This window comes from Bactrocera oleae, chromosome 4 (genome assembly GCF_042242935.1).
Source record: "Bactrocera oleae isolate idBacOlea1 chromosome 4, idBacOlea1, whole genome shotgun sequence".
Lineage (NCBI taxonomy): Eukaryota > Metazoa > Arthropoda > Insecta > Diptera > Tephritidae > Bactrocera > Bactrocera oleae.
The window spans coordinates 31,118,505-31,139,414 of NC_091538.1; the positions used below are offsets into that span (position 1 = coordinate 31,118,505).

Sequence of the window (20,910 nt, forward strand, 5' to 3'; positions counted from 1 at the left end):
ATATAACAAAATAGATATTGCAATTTTTGAATAATTATTGAAATAAACAATACAATCGAGAAAAATAATAAATAAATACCGTAACAACAAAACACGCTATCTTATTTAATCCGATTTACAAAAAAAAATATATAAACCGATTTACTGATTCTCTTATTTATATAAAAGAGATTACGCGTTACAATTACGAATTTCGCTTAAATTTAATCAGTTTACACTGAGAGAAATCATTTTATTAATTGAACTTTTTTAAATGAACGCAGATTCTAAAGATTCTAAATCTACACAACTACTAAAAGTACCAAAAATGATTTCGGACGAAAAAAGTCCATGTACACCTGCAGAAGCTACACGCTCAAAGCAAGGTGCTACAAAACAAAAAAGGGGGAAAGACATTACATATAGTAAATTCATTGCTGAGAGTTTAAGAATGAGTTTAATAAGATACTGCACTCGATTTTCATCTTCTCCGATTCAAGATAATTCTGAATCGGCATTAGAAATCAAAAAGGAAAATCTCGACAATTTTTGGATACGTCTCCAAGCTTCATATGACGCCATAGTAGAATCTGACGACTCAGATCTACCAGAAAATTTTAAGTCCTCGGCTTACGCCAAATATGAAAACTGCTTAGACCAGTTCGAAGAAACTAAAGCAATGATTTCCGATCAGCTAAAGCTAATAAAAGCAATTGCACCTACTCCACATCAGCGAGTAGAGCTGCCACAAGTACAAAGTCAAGAGGCAAGTTCAGGCATCCATCTCAAGGTGCCCGCATGTGACACAGAAATATTTCATGGTGGTTATGAACAATGGCCGTCCTTCCGAGACATGTTTACTGCCGTTTACATAAACCATCCAAAATTAACAAATGCACAAAAATTGTATCACCTCCGATACAAAACAAAAGGTCAAGCAGGCGTAATAGTAAAACAGTTCGCACTAAATGACGATAATTTCAATTTGGCTTGGGAAGCTCTTAAATCTAGATATGAAAATGAAAGAATATTGGTCGATAAGCAAGTAACGATACTAATGAACTTGCCAAAAATTCAAAGGGAAACTAGTGAAAAATTTATCAAACTTCAATCCACTGTTTCAAATTGTTTGTCGGTTTTATCGACACAAAATATTCCCGCAGACAGCTGGGATCCAATACTGGTAAACATATGCACTGCCGCATTACCAGAAAAATCATTACTTCTATGGGAACAATCGCTCTCATCACGAAGAAAATGCCTCACGTGGCAACAAATGAAAGATTTCCTAACTACCCAATATGAAATCGCAGAAAGGGTAGATAAAAAAATGGTCAGAACGAAACCCGTTCAACATGACCTAAATAGAAGCTTCCACAGACCCCAAGCCAGTAGCAACAACAATTTAAATAGAAGCTTCTTCAGAAATCAAACGTTCTCATCCGAACAGTACAAACAAACGTCATGCGAACTATGTACAGGGGGGCATAAGCTCAAATCTTGCGAGAGATTCAAAAAATTGAATATTATCGACCGGAACAATTTTGTAAAAACAAAGAGACTTTGTATAAACTGCTTGTCACATGCGCATACACTTAAAGAGTGCGAAAGCAAATTTAATTGCGTTTATTGCCATAAACGACATCATTCTATGCTTCATTATAACAATTTTTCCAGCTCACCCCCAAACAGCGCAAATATGAAAAGAGCCACGGGTTTAGTTGCAACAGCAAATCCCGAAGTGCGAAATCCCGATAATTGCCAAGAAGCACCATGCTGCTCAAAGGCATTAAAAACTCAAACGCTACACAGCGAAAACCAAAGTAGGGTACTACTACCAACAGCAGTCGTCTCCATCGAACACCGAGGAGAACTGTTTAAACTTAGGGCCTTAATAGACCAAGGATCACAACGATCTTTCATAGCGTCTAGGGCACAAAATAGGCTACAACTGCCAACAAAACAAGCCAACTTTGAAATTACAGGAATGGGCGGAAGAGTAGTTCAAAACTCTAATAAAATCTGCTCCATTACCTTAATTTCCCCCCAAGCGGATAAGCACATACAAGCAGAAGCTATAGTCTTACCGCAACTTACAAATATGCTTCCAAGCTATCACATAAATAGCAAGCATTGGCAAAAGGTTTCACACCTAAAGCTAGCAGATCCCAACTGCAACACCCCCGCTCAAATAGACCTTCTATTAGGCAGCGATCTCATACCACAGATTATACTCGAAGGTATTGAGAAAATTTCAAATACACTTCTGGCACAAAATACTATTTTTGGATGGATCCTAAGTGGACTAGTTTCGGAACCAGTTACCACCATGACCACTCAGGTTGAGGAAATCTCAAACGAATACCTCAATTCACAATTAAAAAAATTTTGGGAGTTAGAAGAACTCCCCCCCATATCAGTCACAACCCCTGAAGATCAGTATTGTGAAGACTTTTACAAAGCCACAAATACTAGATCAGATAATGGTCGGTACGTCGTACGACTACCACTAAAACAACAATTTCCTAACACACTCGCCTTAGGTCACTCTCGCACCTCTGCAATACAGCAGTTTTTAAGTATGGAAAAAAACTTACTTAAAAAAGGTGAGCTTAAGCCAGAATACGATGGCGTGTTAGAAGAATACCTCCATTTAGATCACATGGAGGAAGTAAGCCCATGCGAAAAAATTATAAATGGCAAATATTACTCATTTTACTTGCCTCATCACGCAGTAGTAAAGCCAGACAAAAAAACAACTAAAGTAAGAGTTGTATTTAATGCATCAAGATCTACTAGCTCGGGGAATTCCCTAAATGATATTCTATTTACGGGACCCACGCTCCAACCAGATTTAATGCTACTCATTTTAAATTGGCGTATATTCAAATACGTATTTAACGGAGACGTCGAAAAAATGTATAGGCAAATAGTCGTACATAAAGACGATCAAGATTTTCAGCGAATTATTTTCCGAAAATCTCCCAATAGTCCGCTACGCGACTATAAACTTAAAACAGTTACCTTTGGCGTCAACTGTGCTCCATATTTAGCCATTCGAACACTCCACGAACTGGCAGAAAACACAAAGTCAGAATTTCCTCTGGCAACCAAAGTGTTAAAAACACAAACATATGTAGACGATATCTTGTCTGGAAGTCACAGTCTTCCACAAGCATACGAGTCACTCTCACAAGTGGTAAAAGCCCTCAAAACCCCAGGGTTTCCGTTGAAAAAGATAACGGCGAATCCCCCTAATATATTAAAAAATATACCGCATGAAAATTTGTTAGATACTAATTTCCTTAAATTCGAAAAGGAAAGTACAACAAAAACTCTGGGGATCCAATGGAATGCGATATCTGACCAGTTTTCATACACGACAGTGTATGCCTCTGTGGCAAAACTTTTCGACCCCGCAGGATGGCTTTCGCCAATTATGATACAAGCCAAAATCCTAATACAAGAATTATGGTTAGATGGAACCGACTGGGACGAACAAGTAAAACCACTTCGTTTAGAAAAGTGGTCCCAGTTTGCGAGCAATCTAAATGATATCTCACAGATACAAATCCCACGATGGGTAAATTATGCCCCAGAGCACAAAGTCGAACTACACGGCTTCTGTGACGCTTCTGAAAAGGCATATTGCGCAACTATATATGTTCGCACACAAAGCGACACTGCGACCACATGCCACTTACTAGTAGCAAAAGCAAAAGTGGCTCCTTTAAAAACAATAAGTCTACCACGACTTGAATTATGTGGAACGCTATTACTAGCCAAACTAGTGTCCATCGTACAAACGCATTTAAACATGGCACAATATAAATTATATCTATGGTCCGATTCCGAAATCGTATTAGCATGGTTAGAAAAACCACCACATGCATGGAAGACGTATATTTCCAACCGAACGTCTCAAATACTTGACCTAGTAGGATCAGCCACTTGGCGACATGTAGCCAGTGCTGACAATCCTGCTGATCTAGGTACAAGAGGATGCAAACCCCTGCATCTTGCCACCACCACCCTCTGGTGGAATGGCCCCCGATGGTTAACAGAATCTCCCGATTCTTGGCCACAATCGCCCATGCGCAATATAATTGCCCCAGAAAGTCGAAAAATCGACTCTTTTCACACAACAGTGGATGATACTGACATCCTCGAACGATTTTCATCGTATCCCCGAGCACTCAGGGTAATAGCTTACATGCTCAAGTTCATAGAGCGACTCAAAATTAAACTTAAGGGAGTAACTTCATTACACTCCCAATGCGATACAGTGACGCACCTAGACTTACAAAAAGCAAAGGTCGCTCTTATCGCATCTACGCAAGCGCGTTACTTCAGCCGAGAAATATCATTACTAAGAGAATCGAAGCCGATAGATAAAAAGAGCTCACTCTTAGTCTTAAATCCATTCATTGACACGAAAGGAGTACTCCGTGCGAATGGTCGGCTTGCTAATTCAAGCCTGACATATAACGAACGACATCCCATAATTATCCCAGAGAAATCGCAACTTGCCACCTTGTACCTTAGCTATGTCCACGTGCTATTGCTACACGCAGAACATCGCCTCATGCAACAAATAGTCCGTCAAGAGTTTTATATTCCAAGACTCAAGCCCAAAATAAAGAAATGCATTTTCATGTGCAAGATCTGCACTATGCATAAGCAGAAGATGCGAACGCAGATTATGGCAGCACTTCCACCGGAACGCTGTAACTTCGCTCTGCCTTTCACCATTACAGGTGGCGACTTTGCTGGGCCTTTTCAGATAAAGGCATCCATGTTAAGGTCTCCCACCCTCATGAAAGGCTATGTGGCTGTCTTTGTCTGTTTTACGACAAAAGCAGTACACCTCGAGCTATGTACGAATCTGACAAAGGAGGCTTTTCTCGCGGCATTTGCTCGCTTCGTCGGACGACGCGGTTTTCCGTCAAAACTCATGAGCGACAATGGCAAAACATTTATAGGAGCTCAAAGAGCCACAGAAAAACAGTTCGTGAATTTTGTCAAACAAGTCTCACCTGAAATTGTACAAAAATACGCTCCCCAAGGTATTAACTGGCAGTTTATTCCTCCAAGCGCTCCTCATATGGGTGGTTTATGGGAATCAACTGTAAAAAGCTTCAAATCCCACTTTAAAAAAGTAGCTGGAAACTACAAATTTAATTATGAAGAATTTACAACATTGTTAATTCGCATTGAAGCCGTTCTCAATTCACGGCCACTAACGGCACTCTCGCAAGATCCCTCAGATCTCACAGCCCTAACTCCAGGGCACTTTCTAAAAGGAGCACCCATTCTGCCCATACCTGAGCCAGGCGTGGAGTCGCTATCCTTACAAAATAGATGGGAAAGAATTAAAATTCTCCATCATGATTTCAGCCGCCGATGGAAGGAGGAGTATATAAAGGACCTTCATAAAAGGTACCGCTGGAAAACTCCCGAAAAGGCGCCAAAGCTTGGAGATTTTGTCTTAATCCATGACGATTGTCTTCCCCCTACAGAATGGCGACTTGGTTGCATAGAGAAGCTGCATCATGGTTCCGACGGTCATATACGAGTAGTTGACCTCCGTACTCGAAACGGAACGCTAACCAGACCGCTCGTTAAACTATGCTTCCTGCCAATCTCAAATAATAGCGAAAACGCATGTAGTAAACCATCCGTTCAATAATACCTACAAGAAAAAAAAAATCGAAATATCCGTCTAAATAAAAAACCGCAAATATAATATGACAAATTACCATCATATACTAATAAAATAATGGGTAGACTAGTACGATCACCAAACCAAATAAAGTTGGTCACATATAGAAATATATCCATACTCTATACCACTGAATCGTATCTAAACACGCCTTTTTCTCCATACAGATAGATATGGATACAGAGATGCATTCCACCCCAACGCCAACAATGCGATCGGCCATCACGGTGCCTCGCCTTCGGATTATGCCAACCGCGGCGCCCCGAACACCAGCCGCAACTGCACCGTCAACCACCGCTCGTACTAGTATTCGAGCCTCCGCAGCCGTTCCGTCTCCACCAGAGGCGCCCCATCGCATCCGATGCCCCCTTTGTTGCCGTTCACACAAGTTGCAGCACTGTGGGCTCTTCAAGGGCATGTCGCCGACACAACGCCAGCAGGTTGCCCAGGCGCATGGGCATTGCAACAATTGTCTGGCGCATACACACACGACGCAGGAATGCGACTCCGGTGCTTTGTGCCAAATGTGTGGCAGGCAGCATCACACGTTGCTTCACCGTACTCCGAGGCGAGAGGTCAATCGGCAGCCTGCCCCACGAATCCGCGGTGCAAACCGACCGCAGCAAACCAATCGTGTGGCACGTCGCCGAAGAACGGCACCCCGATCGGAGTCCCGTCCATGGCGTCAGCACAACGTACCACCGACTAGGCGTAGGCCGCACTATCGTCGCACGTCCGGACTCAGCAACGTTGTGGCAACGTTGCAACAGCTACAGCGACTGCTAGGCTGAACATTCGCCTAGGGGGGCCGGGATGGCTAAATGAGTTAAGCTTCCCGCCCCGAAAAACACAACACACCACTCACAAGACAACACTGGCACACATCCCACACCTGGAAACATCAAAACACCTATACACCACACAACACATACAAATGCATTACACTATTGGAAGCAGCCGCATGCACACACACAGTAGGATCTCTACACAACAAAACAGTACAAAAATATCTGTCTCAGCGATTGTCGTCGAAAAAACACCGGACTTGTCTTTGGCGCGTAACCGCATTTTCTTCATTTTTTTATATTCTTTTAATTACCTCTCCACTGGTATGCGACCAGGGAGTGATTGCGTGAAGATAATCTCGTCATAATTATTAATAAATAAACAGTTTTGTAAACATTTCCAAACCGGAAAAATATACAATTTTTTAATTTACATACGCGGAATTATAAAGTGGCAAGTAAGTGGTGAACTTAACAACCTCAATTTACAATTGAAAAAATTTTGGGAAATAGAAGAACTCCCCCTCATAACAGTTACAACCCCAAAAGATCAGTATTTTGAAGACTTCCACAAAGCCATAACTACTCGATCAATTAATGGCCGGTATTGGCAGAAAAAACCAAGTCAGAGTCCCTTCTGACAAGATCAGGTTAAAAAACACAAATATGTAACTTTTCGACCCCGCAGGATGGCTCTTGCCAATAATGATACAAAAATCCTGCTTCAAAAATCTTGAGTTATGTGGTGCGCTACTACTTGCCAAAATCGCACTTAACATAACATATAACAAAATTGTCCTAAGAAAGTCGAAAAATCGACACCTCTTTTACTAGAGTGTCTCATAGTTGTCAACATTTTCATAACGTATAAAACTTCAAAAATAAAGTTAAGGGATCATCATACTTACAATATGATACAGTGACGCACCCAGACTTACAAAAAGTAAAGGTCGCACTTATCGCAACTATCTAAGCGCTCATCAAAAGGGTAGTTTATGTGAAACACTTGTTAAAGTTGTAAGTCTCACTTCAAAAAAGTGAGCGAAAATCACAAATCTCACTCTCGCAAGGCCATATCTGAGCCAGGCGTGGAGTCGCTATCCCCATAAGCCGATAATAAAGAGATTGCAAATAATTGCTGATAATACAGAAAAGGCAAATCATAAACAATCCGCATAAAAAATCGATAAAGGAAAAAAAAACGTAAATACAATCACTACTTATTGTATTGCCAACTATAAAACCAAAAAATTGTCAGAATATAGTTGCGTATCTCAAGTCTATACCAAAATACAAATCGCAAGCAAAACCACTTGTTCTTGTTAAGTTGATTAAAACCAAAATTGCTTCTTACAGCTAATATTCGCGCCCTCAGCTACTCCATCAACAGTACGCCGAAATACATTCAACAGCACATACGTGTAATACTAGGCTAAATATTCGCCTAGGGGGCCCAGGATGTTTAAATGAGTTAAACTCCCTCCTCCAAGTACACCACTCTACTCGGGAAAAACTGGCGCCCCCTAATAATGCCCACCACATACTCACCAATACACCACACAGGACAACACAACATACTATCTTTACATTCGTTTTCGTCTACGGGCCTGAGCGCCACATCAACATTCGCATATACACCTGATTCGACAAGGTAGCGATCTTACGCGCAACTGTTCGTTGACAACTGTTGGACACCGATACCTCCTGATTTTGATCGCCATCACCCGAAAGTCGTTTCGCGGAATTGGATTCTCAACGCTCTCCTCGTCTACATCATATTATTACATATTATATAATATTTTTATTATAATTTTAAATAAACTTGTGGATCAACCGAGATGGTCAAAATAATAATTCTATACTAAGTTTAACGGAAACTTTTATTTTAAAATTTGAATAAAATAAGAAAGGTGTGTGCTTCCCAATAAATTTGTTATGCAGATAAACAGTTATGTTAAAGATATATTTTATTTTAGTTTCGAAAAGTCGCTTGACGCAACACCGGCCATCTTGACAGGATAATAATTTTTCAACATTGATGGAGCGAGCTTGTGAATAGGGCGCTTAATTGTGCCTGTCCGGGTTGCCACGTCTGCCACTCGTACCTTGCCGTCTTGCCCTTCTACGGTTCCGACGACTCGCTCTAGTACATACTGCTGCGGTGGTATATTGTCTACGTGAACGAGGACGAGGTCGTCGGGCTGAAAGTTCCGCTTCGCATACAACCATTTGTTGCGCTCCTAAAGGTTCCATTGTCGCTAAAAAATGTTGCTTGAGACAGCAAACAACTTGCCATCTCTCGCAGCAACGAATTGGGTCCGTTGGCACTTGTGCCTGGTTTAACGGTGCGAGGGCTCGCGAATTGTGGATGGCCTCAACTTCGGGCAGCAGTTTTCCCAGCTCTTCGGCTGTGAGCAGCACGTTGCCTATTGTGCGCACGATGAGATGTTTGGCGGACTTCACTGCGGCCTCCCTTAATCCGACGAAGTGCGACACCCTCGTCGAATCCCATTCCTTCTGGAGACTGGGACAGAAACGCTTCCTTCAGTTCGCGCAGCTTACGGTCGACGCCGACGAAGTAGGAGAATTAGCCGATTCGTCGATAAGTCAGAAGCTAATTCTAAATGTACTGCTTTTGAAGTGAAGCAATATAATAAATATATTTCTTGTAATGAAAGCAATGTTTACAGTTTCTTACGGTGCGACTGCATGGTTCTCTCAGGCATTAATCAGCCATATGCGTTCTCGAAGAGGCGCAACCAACGCTTTTGCCCCTGCGTGGTGATTTCGAAAGTACTGGAACCGTAAATAAGTGTTAACGAGGTGCAAATTTTTATTCAGTAATAATGGGAGGTGCATTTAATAGGCATATGAAATTATTCAATTCGTCCTCATTGCAACTCCGAGACACTTGATCCGCAGGATTTTGTTTTGTTGGCACATGTCGTCAACACACTTTGTCAGTCAATTCTTGGATTTCGGACACTCTATTTGCGACAAGGGTTTGTAATGTAGATGGATGTGTTTGGGAATCGTCTGTGCTGCGGAAGAGGCTTTGCTTCAGCGGAGTCACTCTAGACTTTGTAGTAAGCAGCATACATTTGAAACCACGCATTTCGCGGATAGCACTCGACTCTAGGTTTACGTACCGAGGAATGCTGTTGGATGAGAGCTGCAGTACGTTGGCTTAGAATTTTGCTAACTAGTTTCAAGGCGCAATGGAATCGACTCATCTCAATTCAGTTTTTGGATCCAAAGTTCTTGCAATAAGATCTTTGCTTTGCTGACTAGTGGGGCGAATAACCCAAGAGGTCCGAAAGGGCAAGTAGAGGCTGACAATATGTTTCGTTCAGTGGCTCGCAGATCATTGAAATTGGAACCCAAAACAAATCGAATCAAATCCTCTTTTGGAAACCAATGGATTCCTAGGATTTTAGTAGAACTTTTTGTCATTGAAGCTTAATGACGTCTCAGTGCAATCACTGTTGATAAATTAAGGGTGGTTCGAAAACAACTTCGTTAAGGTGAATCCGGCCCAGTTTGATATTTTAATTAACTCACTTCTTATAAGATCTAGAGACTCAAAATTTTTAGATCCTGTTAATAAGTCATCAACATAAAAGTCTCTTTTAATGGCCAATGAACCGAGTGGATACTTAGTTGTATTTGCATCGCTGAGCATTTGTAAACACCGTGTGGCGAAAAACGGTGCAGCCGCAGTGCCGTAAGTGACTCTGCTCGCCAAACTGCGGTTTCATAGGAGTGACCGAATAACTTAAGGTCAGCTTAAAAGGCCATTCTGACTTGAAGCCTTCCTGAAGGTAGTACTTGAGTTGATTTGCCGAAATATATCGCATAATCCAGAATTCCGCCGAAAATTCGAAACTATTTACCCGGGACTTAACAAACGCGCTTCATTTTGCCCCGACTTTCGTGTTGGAATATCCAATTCTTTTAATATTTAACGTACTGTTTTGACGTCAAATCCGCAATTTCTAAACTAAATCCTCCGTCATAAAGTTGACTTGTGATTCTGAATCCAACAAGGCTCTAGCGGGCAGGTATTCTTCACAGCTGGTCCTCACAAGAATAACGGCTGTTGGCAACATTACCCGATTTGGTACACTGATTGTATGCATGGTATGTGAAGTTTTTGTTGGTTGCGGAGGAGCTGCAGCAGCAAATGACATGGAATAATGGTGCTGTAACGTATGGTGGGATCAATCCGGTCTGCACTTGGTGACCGTTAATAATTTATGCATAAGGGCACCGAATTGACAAACTCAAATATCTGTGGCACAAAGAGAGTTTTGAAAGTGGGACAGGCAGTTAAATAATGGTCCTTTGATTTGCACTGCTGACATCTCGGCTGGTTTGTATTTACAACAACTAGAGCTGACTTTGTCTATTTGGGATTGCTTAATATGACGTGCGGTGGTTGCGGCTATGCGCCTTGTCCTCGAACACGATGCTCCTTCTGCTGATAGGTGCTGGTACCGTCTGTTCAGAGTAGCTTGACGTAATCCATATGTTCTTCCCACTTGGGTAGCAGACTCAACCTTTGCCATGACTATATGTATGATTATCGCATTTGTTGTATGCTTTTCATCGTCCAACGATAGTATTGAGTCATAAACAGCCGACACTTCATCGATCATCGCGCGCAAAGAAGGTGCTGATGGCTTTGGGATAGTTGGCAGCCCAAAAAGTTTTAAAATTGTATTAAAATATATCAAACATTTATTGTCATAAACTTTTTTGAGACCTTGCCTTCGGATAATTTAACGCTTTAAATATTTTAAGTCAATCCACTCGTGCGCCTGCGTTCACTTCTCTTTGGCAGAGGATGCATTTGTAGCGTATTCCCACGAAGCGTCAGCAGCAGTGGAGCATCGACGTTAGTAGCAGCCGGACGGTGTTGATGTTAACGCAGCAGCTGTGACAATATTGGCATTGACACTGCAGCAGCAGGGATGACGGTGTTGACGCAGATCCGTACGGGAAAAATAACTAAAGAGGTTTTGATTTTTTTTAACGATCTTGAAGTTTGGGTACTTTTTTTTTTAAACGGTCGTGTACCTCTGTACCTCTTTTAATAGTTAATGGCACTAGCGGCACTTTTATTTTTGTATCAGCACTTTAGTGGTATGATTATGCCCATCTGCAATACTAGTCGTCTTACGGTACCAGGAAACATGTGTATCAAGTTTCATAAATATATCTCAATTTTTACTCAAGTTACGGACAGGCAGTCACCCGCATTAAAACTCGTCTCTTCATCCTGATCATTTGTATATACATAACCCTATATTTAACTCGATTAGTTTTAGGTGATACAAAAAAACCGTTAGGTGAACAAAACTATTATACTCTGTACCAACATGTTGTCAGAGTATAACAAGTAAAGAAGGTCTTAGTTCGGATGTAACTTAACATTTTATACTCTCGCAAAGTTAAATGGTATACTCGTTTGAGATTTCTTTATATATTTTAATAATTAGAAGTAGGAACTGTTGCCTCAGTTATTTACATTCACAGTAAAATAAATTAGAACAATTTGTAAACCAAATTTACTGAAATTATGAGAAATCGATCTTGTGTTTTGTTTTATACGCTTATAACTAATTTTATATAGAATGTATAACAACTGTATTGAGAAGTTGAAAAGAAATTGTTTTTCAACAATGAATAACATTTTTTATTTATTATATTGATATTATTATTCATGTTTAGCTTAAAAATAATAAATATTAACAACTTTAAAATTTATACAATTATATTAATTTGTATATAATATTTACAGTATTAAACATAAATTTTTATATAGATTCATATAAATATATCCAAATTATATTTCTTTTCTCCTTATAATATTTAATTTCTATCATATATTTATACAATAATGTCAAAATTATACATATTATTTAAACTTTCTTAATTAGGTTATTTACATATTTTCCTTAAAATTGTCTTAAAAACTACCATTCTAATTCGATTATATTGAAAAAAAAGAACTATTGCACAAAGTCTGAAAACTTTAGTTCGAAATAGAGACACAAATACTCTTATGATAGCTGTTTACTGTCTCAAAAGTAATTGCATTAACATGGATCCAGGTTTGAAAATGCACAATCAATTTGTGTACCGGCAGGTGTAGTTGAATATTCTACACCAAGCAGGGAGCTAAAGTTTTTTCTTGGAGCAAATTTCCTATTGTAGTCCCTGTAGACATTAAACAAATGTTAAAATCTCCAACAATTAACACAATTTTGATGGCATAACTCAGAAGTAAGGACTTCCTGAAGTTCTACAATTGAATGTCTGACAGAGAAAGCTGAATTTCTGTATAGAACCAGAATATTAATATTGAAACATTTAAACCAAACCGCTTCTAAAACTTTGCGGTCTGAATAAATTTTCTTTATAGCCTTTGCAATTATGCCTTGCATTTATTATAATGCCACGTTTATATCTGTTGCTTGTTTCCGTGCTATCTATCCTCAGCTCGTTAATTGGAGTAAATCCTGGTATATCAAAACTTTCGTAAGGATAACTCCAAGTTTCTACAAAACATAAAATATCTGAAGATAGCATCAAACAGTCGCTTTTTATATCATTAATGGCAGCGTGAAGAAACTGAACATTATGGAATAAAATTTGATGTCCTAATGTTCGGGAAATCATAAAATTGAAACTAGTTGTCAGAGCTTTATTTGTGTTCAATTCCCTCAGTTCCCTAAATACAGGATCCGATTCAGAAAATTTGTTAGTAGGAATAAAATTTCTTATGATGAACAGCCTTCTGCAGTAGTAGCTCGACAAGTGACATATATTGAAGCTCCTGACATTCTGGGTCCCTGACTTTTATGAATAGTTATTCCTTCAGAGTATTTTTACAAAGCTTCCGTTTGGTCATATTGAAAAGTACACAGCATACATCATCCAAAATTACTGACAGGCCATTTTGTTGATTATTACCCCCTGGCAGACGTTTTAATTTGACGATTAAAAAAAAACAAATTTTTAAAAGTATTTTAACAAAACAGATTTTTAGTTATATTATTTTTAATACTTTTATTAGCTTATTCTTAAAACGGCAGACGTTTTCTCCAGTTGCAACAGTCCGGTACACAACAGCATATTACTTACGGTGTAAGTATATGTTACTACTGCCATTAATATGTTTATTGTACATTACTCTCAAGCCACTTAAGCTAAATCAACAAAAGTTTGCATCGAAATTGTAAAAATGGTTGAAATCGGTTATGTTGAAAAGTACTAAGTGTGCGATAACTCAATAAATGAAATTGCCAGGCAGACTCAATTTTGACCTCAAGCTGATATAGAAAAGCTGTATAAGAGCCGGTATCAAAATTGGACAATGTACGTGGCACTGCCCATATTTAGGTGAAAACCCATATCTCGTGACCAGCTCTACTTATTTCAACCTAATTCGGTACATAACATTATCTTACATCCCTATGTCACAGTGTGAAAATAGGCGATCTCGGACAACAACCACGCGTACTTTCCATATATGCGGAGTTATTTCAGTGCTTCCCAAACTTCCAAAACCTTTTTGATATCAAAAACTTTTCTTCAACACCGAGTAAGGGTCCTTTTTCCTTTATTAAAAAATGCAGCGTTTACATCACATCCCGTGAAAGCATGCAAATCAATCAAGCTTTTTGTCAATAATCTTTTCATGGTTTCCGATCCCAGTAAGCAGCCAAATATGAGACGACCCATTTTTTATGGGAATCATATTATCAATCATTATTATTACGATATCTGTGTCATAGCCTCTTTTCATATTGGATAGGTCTGTGATACAAAAACATGGTAAATTACTTATTATACTATCTCCTTCTTCGTGTAAAGGACAGCAAATATCATCTCTAACTCTCGATTTAACGATTATTTATCATTCACTGTGTAAGAGTAACAGTCACGAAAGGTCAGATATATTAATTTAGTGCCCAGGAACGGAATTTCTTCGCAGCTAGTGCAATGTATTATAAAAAACTTTATTGAAGCTTTCCTAAATCTTTTCCAATTTATTGATCGAAGATAACTTCAATTCTTTGCCCAGGATATTTTGTGACCATTTGTAAATTGTTTTTGGAAATATTACTAAATGTTTTTGGCACAGCTTTCATAGAGTGAAAACAAAACAAGTAAGAAAAGGCTAGTTTCGGGTGTAACCCAACATTTTATGCTTATTTAAGCTGGGTAAATACCTTCGGCTGCTGACAAAACACGTATTTTCATAACTACTGATATTTTACTTCCCGTCAGCGAAAATTATATTAAAATCATCCTTTTTTAAATAACATATGCGTGACATAAACTCAAAAAAAGCGGAAGCTTTAGGTGGGGAAGGGGGGTACCAAACAATGGCGGTCAGCGGTGACTCATCCTCATAGTAGAAGTTTTAAATATACTTTGAAACTCAAACGAAATTTTTTTTTATTAATCTGTAAACTTTTCCGCATCCATGGCACTAGAACTCGAAATGCAACAATTATGGGCTTTTGAATAAAAAATTGACTATGGGCTATTTTTTTGTTACTTTTTTATTTTTTAAATAAACAATTTTTAATATTTTTTCACACAGTCCTGATAAACATGTGTAAAAAATTTCATGACGATTGCATAATTTTTGCGCCCTTAGGACTTTCACCAACTCGAAAAACGTGGTTAAAAAAAAAACGAGTTTTCAGCCATGGCGTGGCGAAGAGTGTATTCTTGAAATATGTACATATGTATTTATTTGAATATGCAAAAGAATTAAAATCGATTATTTTAAACCCACAATATAGAAACCCCCCTTCCTATAATTAATTTCAACTTTTTTATTGTATAGCAAATTTTATATTCTTTTATATAATTAATTATTTTTAAAAATTATGGAAAATGGCCTTCATGTTCAGCCACGAATATGCGACATCTAATTAGAAAATTATTCATTGCGTCCTGAAGGATTGAAGTTGGGATTGCCTGAATTATCGATTTAATGGACAGTTTGGTTTTGAAGCAGGATTCGTGCGCCACCCTGTATATCCAATCTTATACGCTCAGTTAATTTTACTAAGATATCTTGATAAGATAATATATAATGACTTATAAATACGGTATAAAGCCAACTGAAAGTTTAAAAATCTTATAGAGATTGCGCACGATGAAATTGGTGCATATATTTCAATTTGTCAAGTTTTTAAAGTTTCAAATTTAATTCTTTTTTCAGATGCAGATGGTTTTGCAAAATATAAACCAATACTGCTGTCAAGTTTCAATAGATTTCGAAGGGTGTTGCTTCCGAAATGAGTAGTCAACTAGAAATGCGCGAAACAATTATTCGATTTTATAATGAAGTCCAAATTGGACAATAAAAACAATTGCTAGAAAAGTAAATCTTTATAGGAATACTGTGTCGCTTGTTATTAAAACTTTCAGCAAAGACTTGACTTTTAATAGGAAGCAAGGAAAAGGTAGAACGAAAGGTTTTAACATCCCTGGCCTAGCTAAGACGGTAATATCGCTTTTTACGAAAAATCCCAACATATCGGGGAGAAAAGTAGCGGAAAAACTACAATATTCTGAAACTTTTGTCAGAAAAGTTAAAAAGGAGGAAGGGATATTAATTCCAAAAAAAAAAACAGCAGGGCAAAACATCGAGTAAAACAGCTTCACCTTGATTTTGATTTTTAATTTGACTGCTGCATTATGGATTAAAATATGCTTGATGACTGTTCTCAGCTTCCGTGTCTGGATTTTTATGTTGCATATCATAAGGGAATGGAGGAGGAGTTTAAAATACAAAAAAAAACAAAGTTTCCAAAGAAAGTTTTGGTTTGGCAAGCAATTTGTGGCTGTGGTAAAAGAATCACCTCTTTTGTCATAAGTGGAACTATCCGCACTGAGTTGTACATTCAAGAGTGCTTGCAAAAAACGACTTTTGCCGTTCATAAGACGGCATGAGGTGGTTTTGACTTGGCTTCATGACCATCATACCAAAAGATGCGCTCTGAATTTTATTAAGGTACCTCACATACCATTGACAATATATACATTAGGAGTAAAGTCAACCCGATGTTTGAAAATCCGGATATTGGTTATATGGGGGTTAGGCAGGTTTACACCCGATTTTATTTAAGCCCATAGATGCACTGTTAGAAGAAAAACACGCTCACTTAATTTCATTAAGATAACTCACTTATTGACCGATATATGCTATATGAAGTTAGCCGAAAATTTTTCTATTAGGTATATGAGAACTTAGGCTAATTATTGATCCGATTCAATCCAATTTTGATACACACTCATATTAATATCGGAAAAGGATTCTCTCCGAATTTCTATAATATATCTCACAGATTGAGCGATATCTTCGAAAAAAAAAACGTTCGCAATAGGGACTGGGGTCCACATATTCGGTACTTAGGAGCATAAATAGTTTTTAACAAAACCGTTATATGGGGGTGGGCGGGGTTATAATTCGATTTCATCTTTTTTCGCACTAGTGTAAGAGATGAAAAAATTCATGTATATTGGCTTGAAAGATATATACATTAAACTTATTGTGGGGCGGGGTCACGCCCATTTTTTAAAGCTTTTCAATCCTCAGGTGTCCCTTCTTAATCTGATTCGTTGCGCCAAATTTGAGTTCGGCATCTTAATTTGCGGCTTAGTTATGGCTAAGTTTTTGATTAATGGTGTTTTGTGGGATCTGCGGACTCGTCCTTACCTTTTTGCAAAACATGTGCACCAAGTTTTACCAAGATATCTTAATTTTTACTCAAGTTATCGCTTGCACAGACGGAATTCCTTTATTAAGAATCAAAAAACCATAGTAAAGTATTTATTCTAAGAGCCAGTGGACGAAAGACTGAAAGTATTTGAGCAAAGTGCATATTTTGCTTAAAGACTCTGCTTTACCAACCATACATGTTTCGAAAGTATTTTAACCAAGCTGCCGTTTGGTCATATTATATTAAATAGTACACAGAATACATCGTCCAAAATTATTGGCAGACCATTTTGTTGGTTATTACCTCTTGGCTAACTCAAAAGTATTTTAACAAATCTGCTTTTAGATATATTATACTACTTTTGTTTAGCTTATTCTTAAAACGACAGACGTTTTCTCCAGTTGCCACAGTAAGGATTTTCAAACATCCGATTAACTTTACTCCATATACCAGGTGTGCCGGTATGAAATGAGTTTTTTGTGAAAATGAAATACTAATTTGTAATGGGAAAGTAGAAAAAATTTATTCAAAGTATTGACCATTGCTTTTTACACATTTTGACCACCTTTCTGACAATTTGTGGATACTATCCCAATAAAATGGTCGTCGTTTGATGCAAACAAATCAGACATTTAACTATCGACTTCGGCGTAGGAAGCGAAGTGCTGCTCCGCCAATGCGTGTCCCATCGATGAAAACCAATGGTAATCTGAAGGGGCAATAAATCCAGTTTTCATCGCCAGTTATAATTCGATGCATAACTGATTGTTTTTCGTGTCTTTGAGGCAAAGATTTACAAGTGTTTTTCCGGTTTTCCATTTGTCTTTCATTCAATCCATGTGGCACCCATTTTCCACAATTTTGGATCTTTCCCATGGCTTTCAAACGGTCTAAAATTGTTTGTTGTGCAACATTTAACATGGCTGTCATTTGCTTTTGTCTTCAAACTTTTTTGGTGGTCTTCAACGTTCAAGACCGATATCTACGATATAAAGTCAACTGTAAGTTCGAAAATCGAAAGAACCAGATGGAATTAAAAATTGTGTTGTATGGGAAGTAGTCGTGGCAACATGTTGCAAGATTATAAAAAATAATGTAATTGTAGAAATGCCCACATTTTTACATTTACCTATTCAATGTGCCGCTTTACTATTTGTCAACTAATTTTTTTCCTTTTTTCTCGAAGTTACCTTCACTATTATTAAAAATTGTGTATGTGCTATGTTACCTTATAGGTTTTAAAATATAGTATTCTTTAAGTCACAAATAACAATTTTACTACGAAGAGATTTTAGATATACACATAGCCAATAAAGTCTGCGTTCACCCGACACATTGTTTTAAGTGAAGTAAAAACACAATGTAAATAGGTAATTCAGTTCAAATTTTTTACATGTATTTCTTCTTTATATTCTAACGACTACAGTTAAAAGGGCGGAAAAATGCATAATTGTGCGTACTTTTCTATCACTGATCTATACGATCACTTAAGGTCTTTTAGCACATGCTAAGGTTTTGCCCATCCCTGCTTATGCTTCAGTTAGTGACCGACGTGCCGTCCATGTCGCCATTGCTCAATTTGTATAGATGGTTTTGAGACATTTAGCTTCTCAGTTATAAATTTTTATAATGTAAAACATCAAAACTAAAATCCAATTATTTAAAATAGTCTACATATTTAATAATTGTATTTGACTGTAATTTTTACTTAGTTTAAGAGTATTTCAAATATATTTAAGTTTATTTTTTAATTACTACAAAATATCGAGAATACGCAACCCTGCGTAGTAAGGGATAATCAGCTACTCCTGTCAATCTTTGAAAACACTTAAATCAACTAAAAGAAAATATATATAAAGCAGGAAAATTAACCCAAGTTGGTCAATGGTTCAATGGTTTCTTGAACGCTATTGTAGTACAGAACTTCATTTGCTTTGGAACAAATATTTAAAATACGGTTGACACACATATGGTTTCTGTAGCATACTACAATATATTTGGCATTACGTACGGTAAAAGAGTAGAATGGCGACATTACTCATATGTGATCAAAAGAGCAACATTTATCGGATGTAAATGCAAAATCAATGGTGAATTTGCAAACAAGGCCTCCATTAGGACCTTCTGCAGGAATAATCGATTTACTGTGCAAATTTCACGTCTTTTCGTGCTTTGCTTTGCACGTTCTGCGGGTACATAACGAAATAGCATTTCATTTTCATAAGGTAACATAGGAAATAAATTAAACCTGGATGAAACAAGTAAGGAAAAGCAAAGTTTGGATATAACCGAATATTTTATGCTCTAGCAAATTGGCAGTAACATTTTTTCAGGTGTTGACAAACTTTAAACTAAACCAGTAAGGAAGGTTAAATTCGGGTGTAACCGAACATTTTATACTCTCGAAACTGTTATCGAAATCTTTCAGGCTTAATGCTATATTTCACTTCGTGGCAGCTAAAATTATATTAAAATCATCTTCAAATGAGATATGTATATGTGATATAAACTCAACCGGAGGGGCTAAATTTAATATTGTTTAAATGAGCAGTAAATAATCACAACACTCTACTCGAGAGAAACTGGCGCACCCTAATAATATCCACCACATACTCACCAATAAACCACACAGGACAGTACAACACACCACAACACCGCGCGCGTACATCACGAGTTAACAAAAGGGATAGTCCGCGCAGCTTTTTCACCTAAAGTAAGAGATGTTTTCAATGCCTCAGGAACCACTAGTTTGCAGAATTCACTAATATTTTTTTTACGGCACCTACGCTCCAACCAGATATAATGCTTCTTATGTTAAATTGGCGTATATTCAAATACGTACTCAATGGGGACGTTGGAAAAATTTATCGGCAAATAATCGTGCATAAAGAGGACCAAGATTTTCAACGAATTATTTACCGAAGATCCCCTAATAGTTCACTACACGACTTCAAATGAAAAACAATTACCTTTGGCGTTAACTAACTACTTCACGAATTGGCAGAAAATACAAAGTCAGAATTTCCTATGGCAACTGAAGTGTCAAAAACACAAAGGTATGTAGACAATATTATGTTTGCAAGTCACAGTCCGAACCCTTATCACGGTATATTAAAAAATATAGTCAACGATAATTTGTTGGACATTAATTTTCTTATATTCGAAAAGGGAAGTACAACAAAAACTTTGGGTATCCAATTGAATGCGATGCCTGACCAGTTTTCATACACGACTGGGTCCATATCCGCCATTACAAAGATACAGATTATATTCTCGGTGGCAAAGCTTTTCGACCCCACTGGATGGCTTTCGCTAATTATGATACAAAGATTATATGAAATCCTTATACAAGAATTATGGCTTGACGGAACCTACTGGGACGCACAAGTAAAACCCATTCGCTTAGAAAAATAACCGCAGTTCGCAAACAATCTGAACGACATTCCTCCGATACAAATTCCACAATTGGTAAACTATTCCGCTGAACACAAAGTCGTATTACACGGCTTCTGTGATGCCTCTGAGATGGCATATTGTGCGACCACAAGCCACTTATTAGTAGTAAAAGTAATGGTGGCTCCTTTCAAAACGCTAAGTCTTCCTCGACTTGAGCTCTATGGCGCCCTACTACTCACAAAATTAGCCTGCATGGTCGAGATCCATTTAAACATTA

At 37.9% G+C, this 20,910-nt stretch overlaps 2 protein-coding genes across 6 annotated transcripts in view; one reads left to right on the plus strand and one right to left on the minus strand.

Moving 5' to 3' along the window:
* Positions 1-20,910, minus strand: part of LOC118680134 (synaptic vesicle 2-related protein) — a 337,472-nt gene that overhangs the window by 62,419 nt on the left and 254,143 nt on the right. The gene's annotated exons all lie outside the window — the stretch shown is intronic.
* On the plus strand, positions 5,280-6,686 carry LOC118683054 (uncharacterized). Its single transcript, XM_036374007.2, has one exon. It carries the CDS (start codon positions 5,875-5,877, stop codon positions 6,490-6,492), a length of 618 nt encoding a protein of 205 aa, XP_036229900.2. The 5' UTR covers positions 5,280-5,874; the 3' UTR covers positions 6,493-6,686.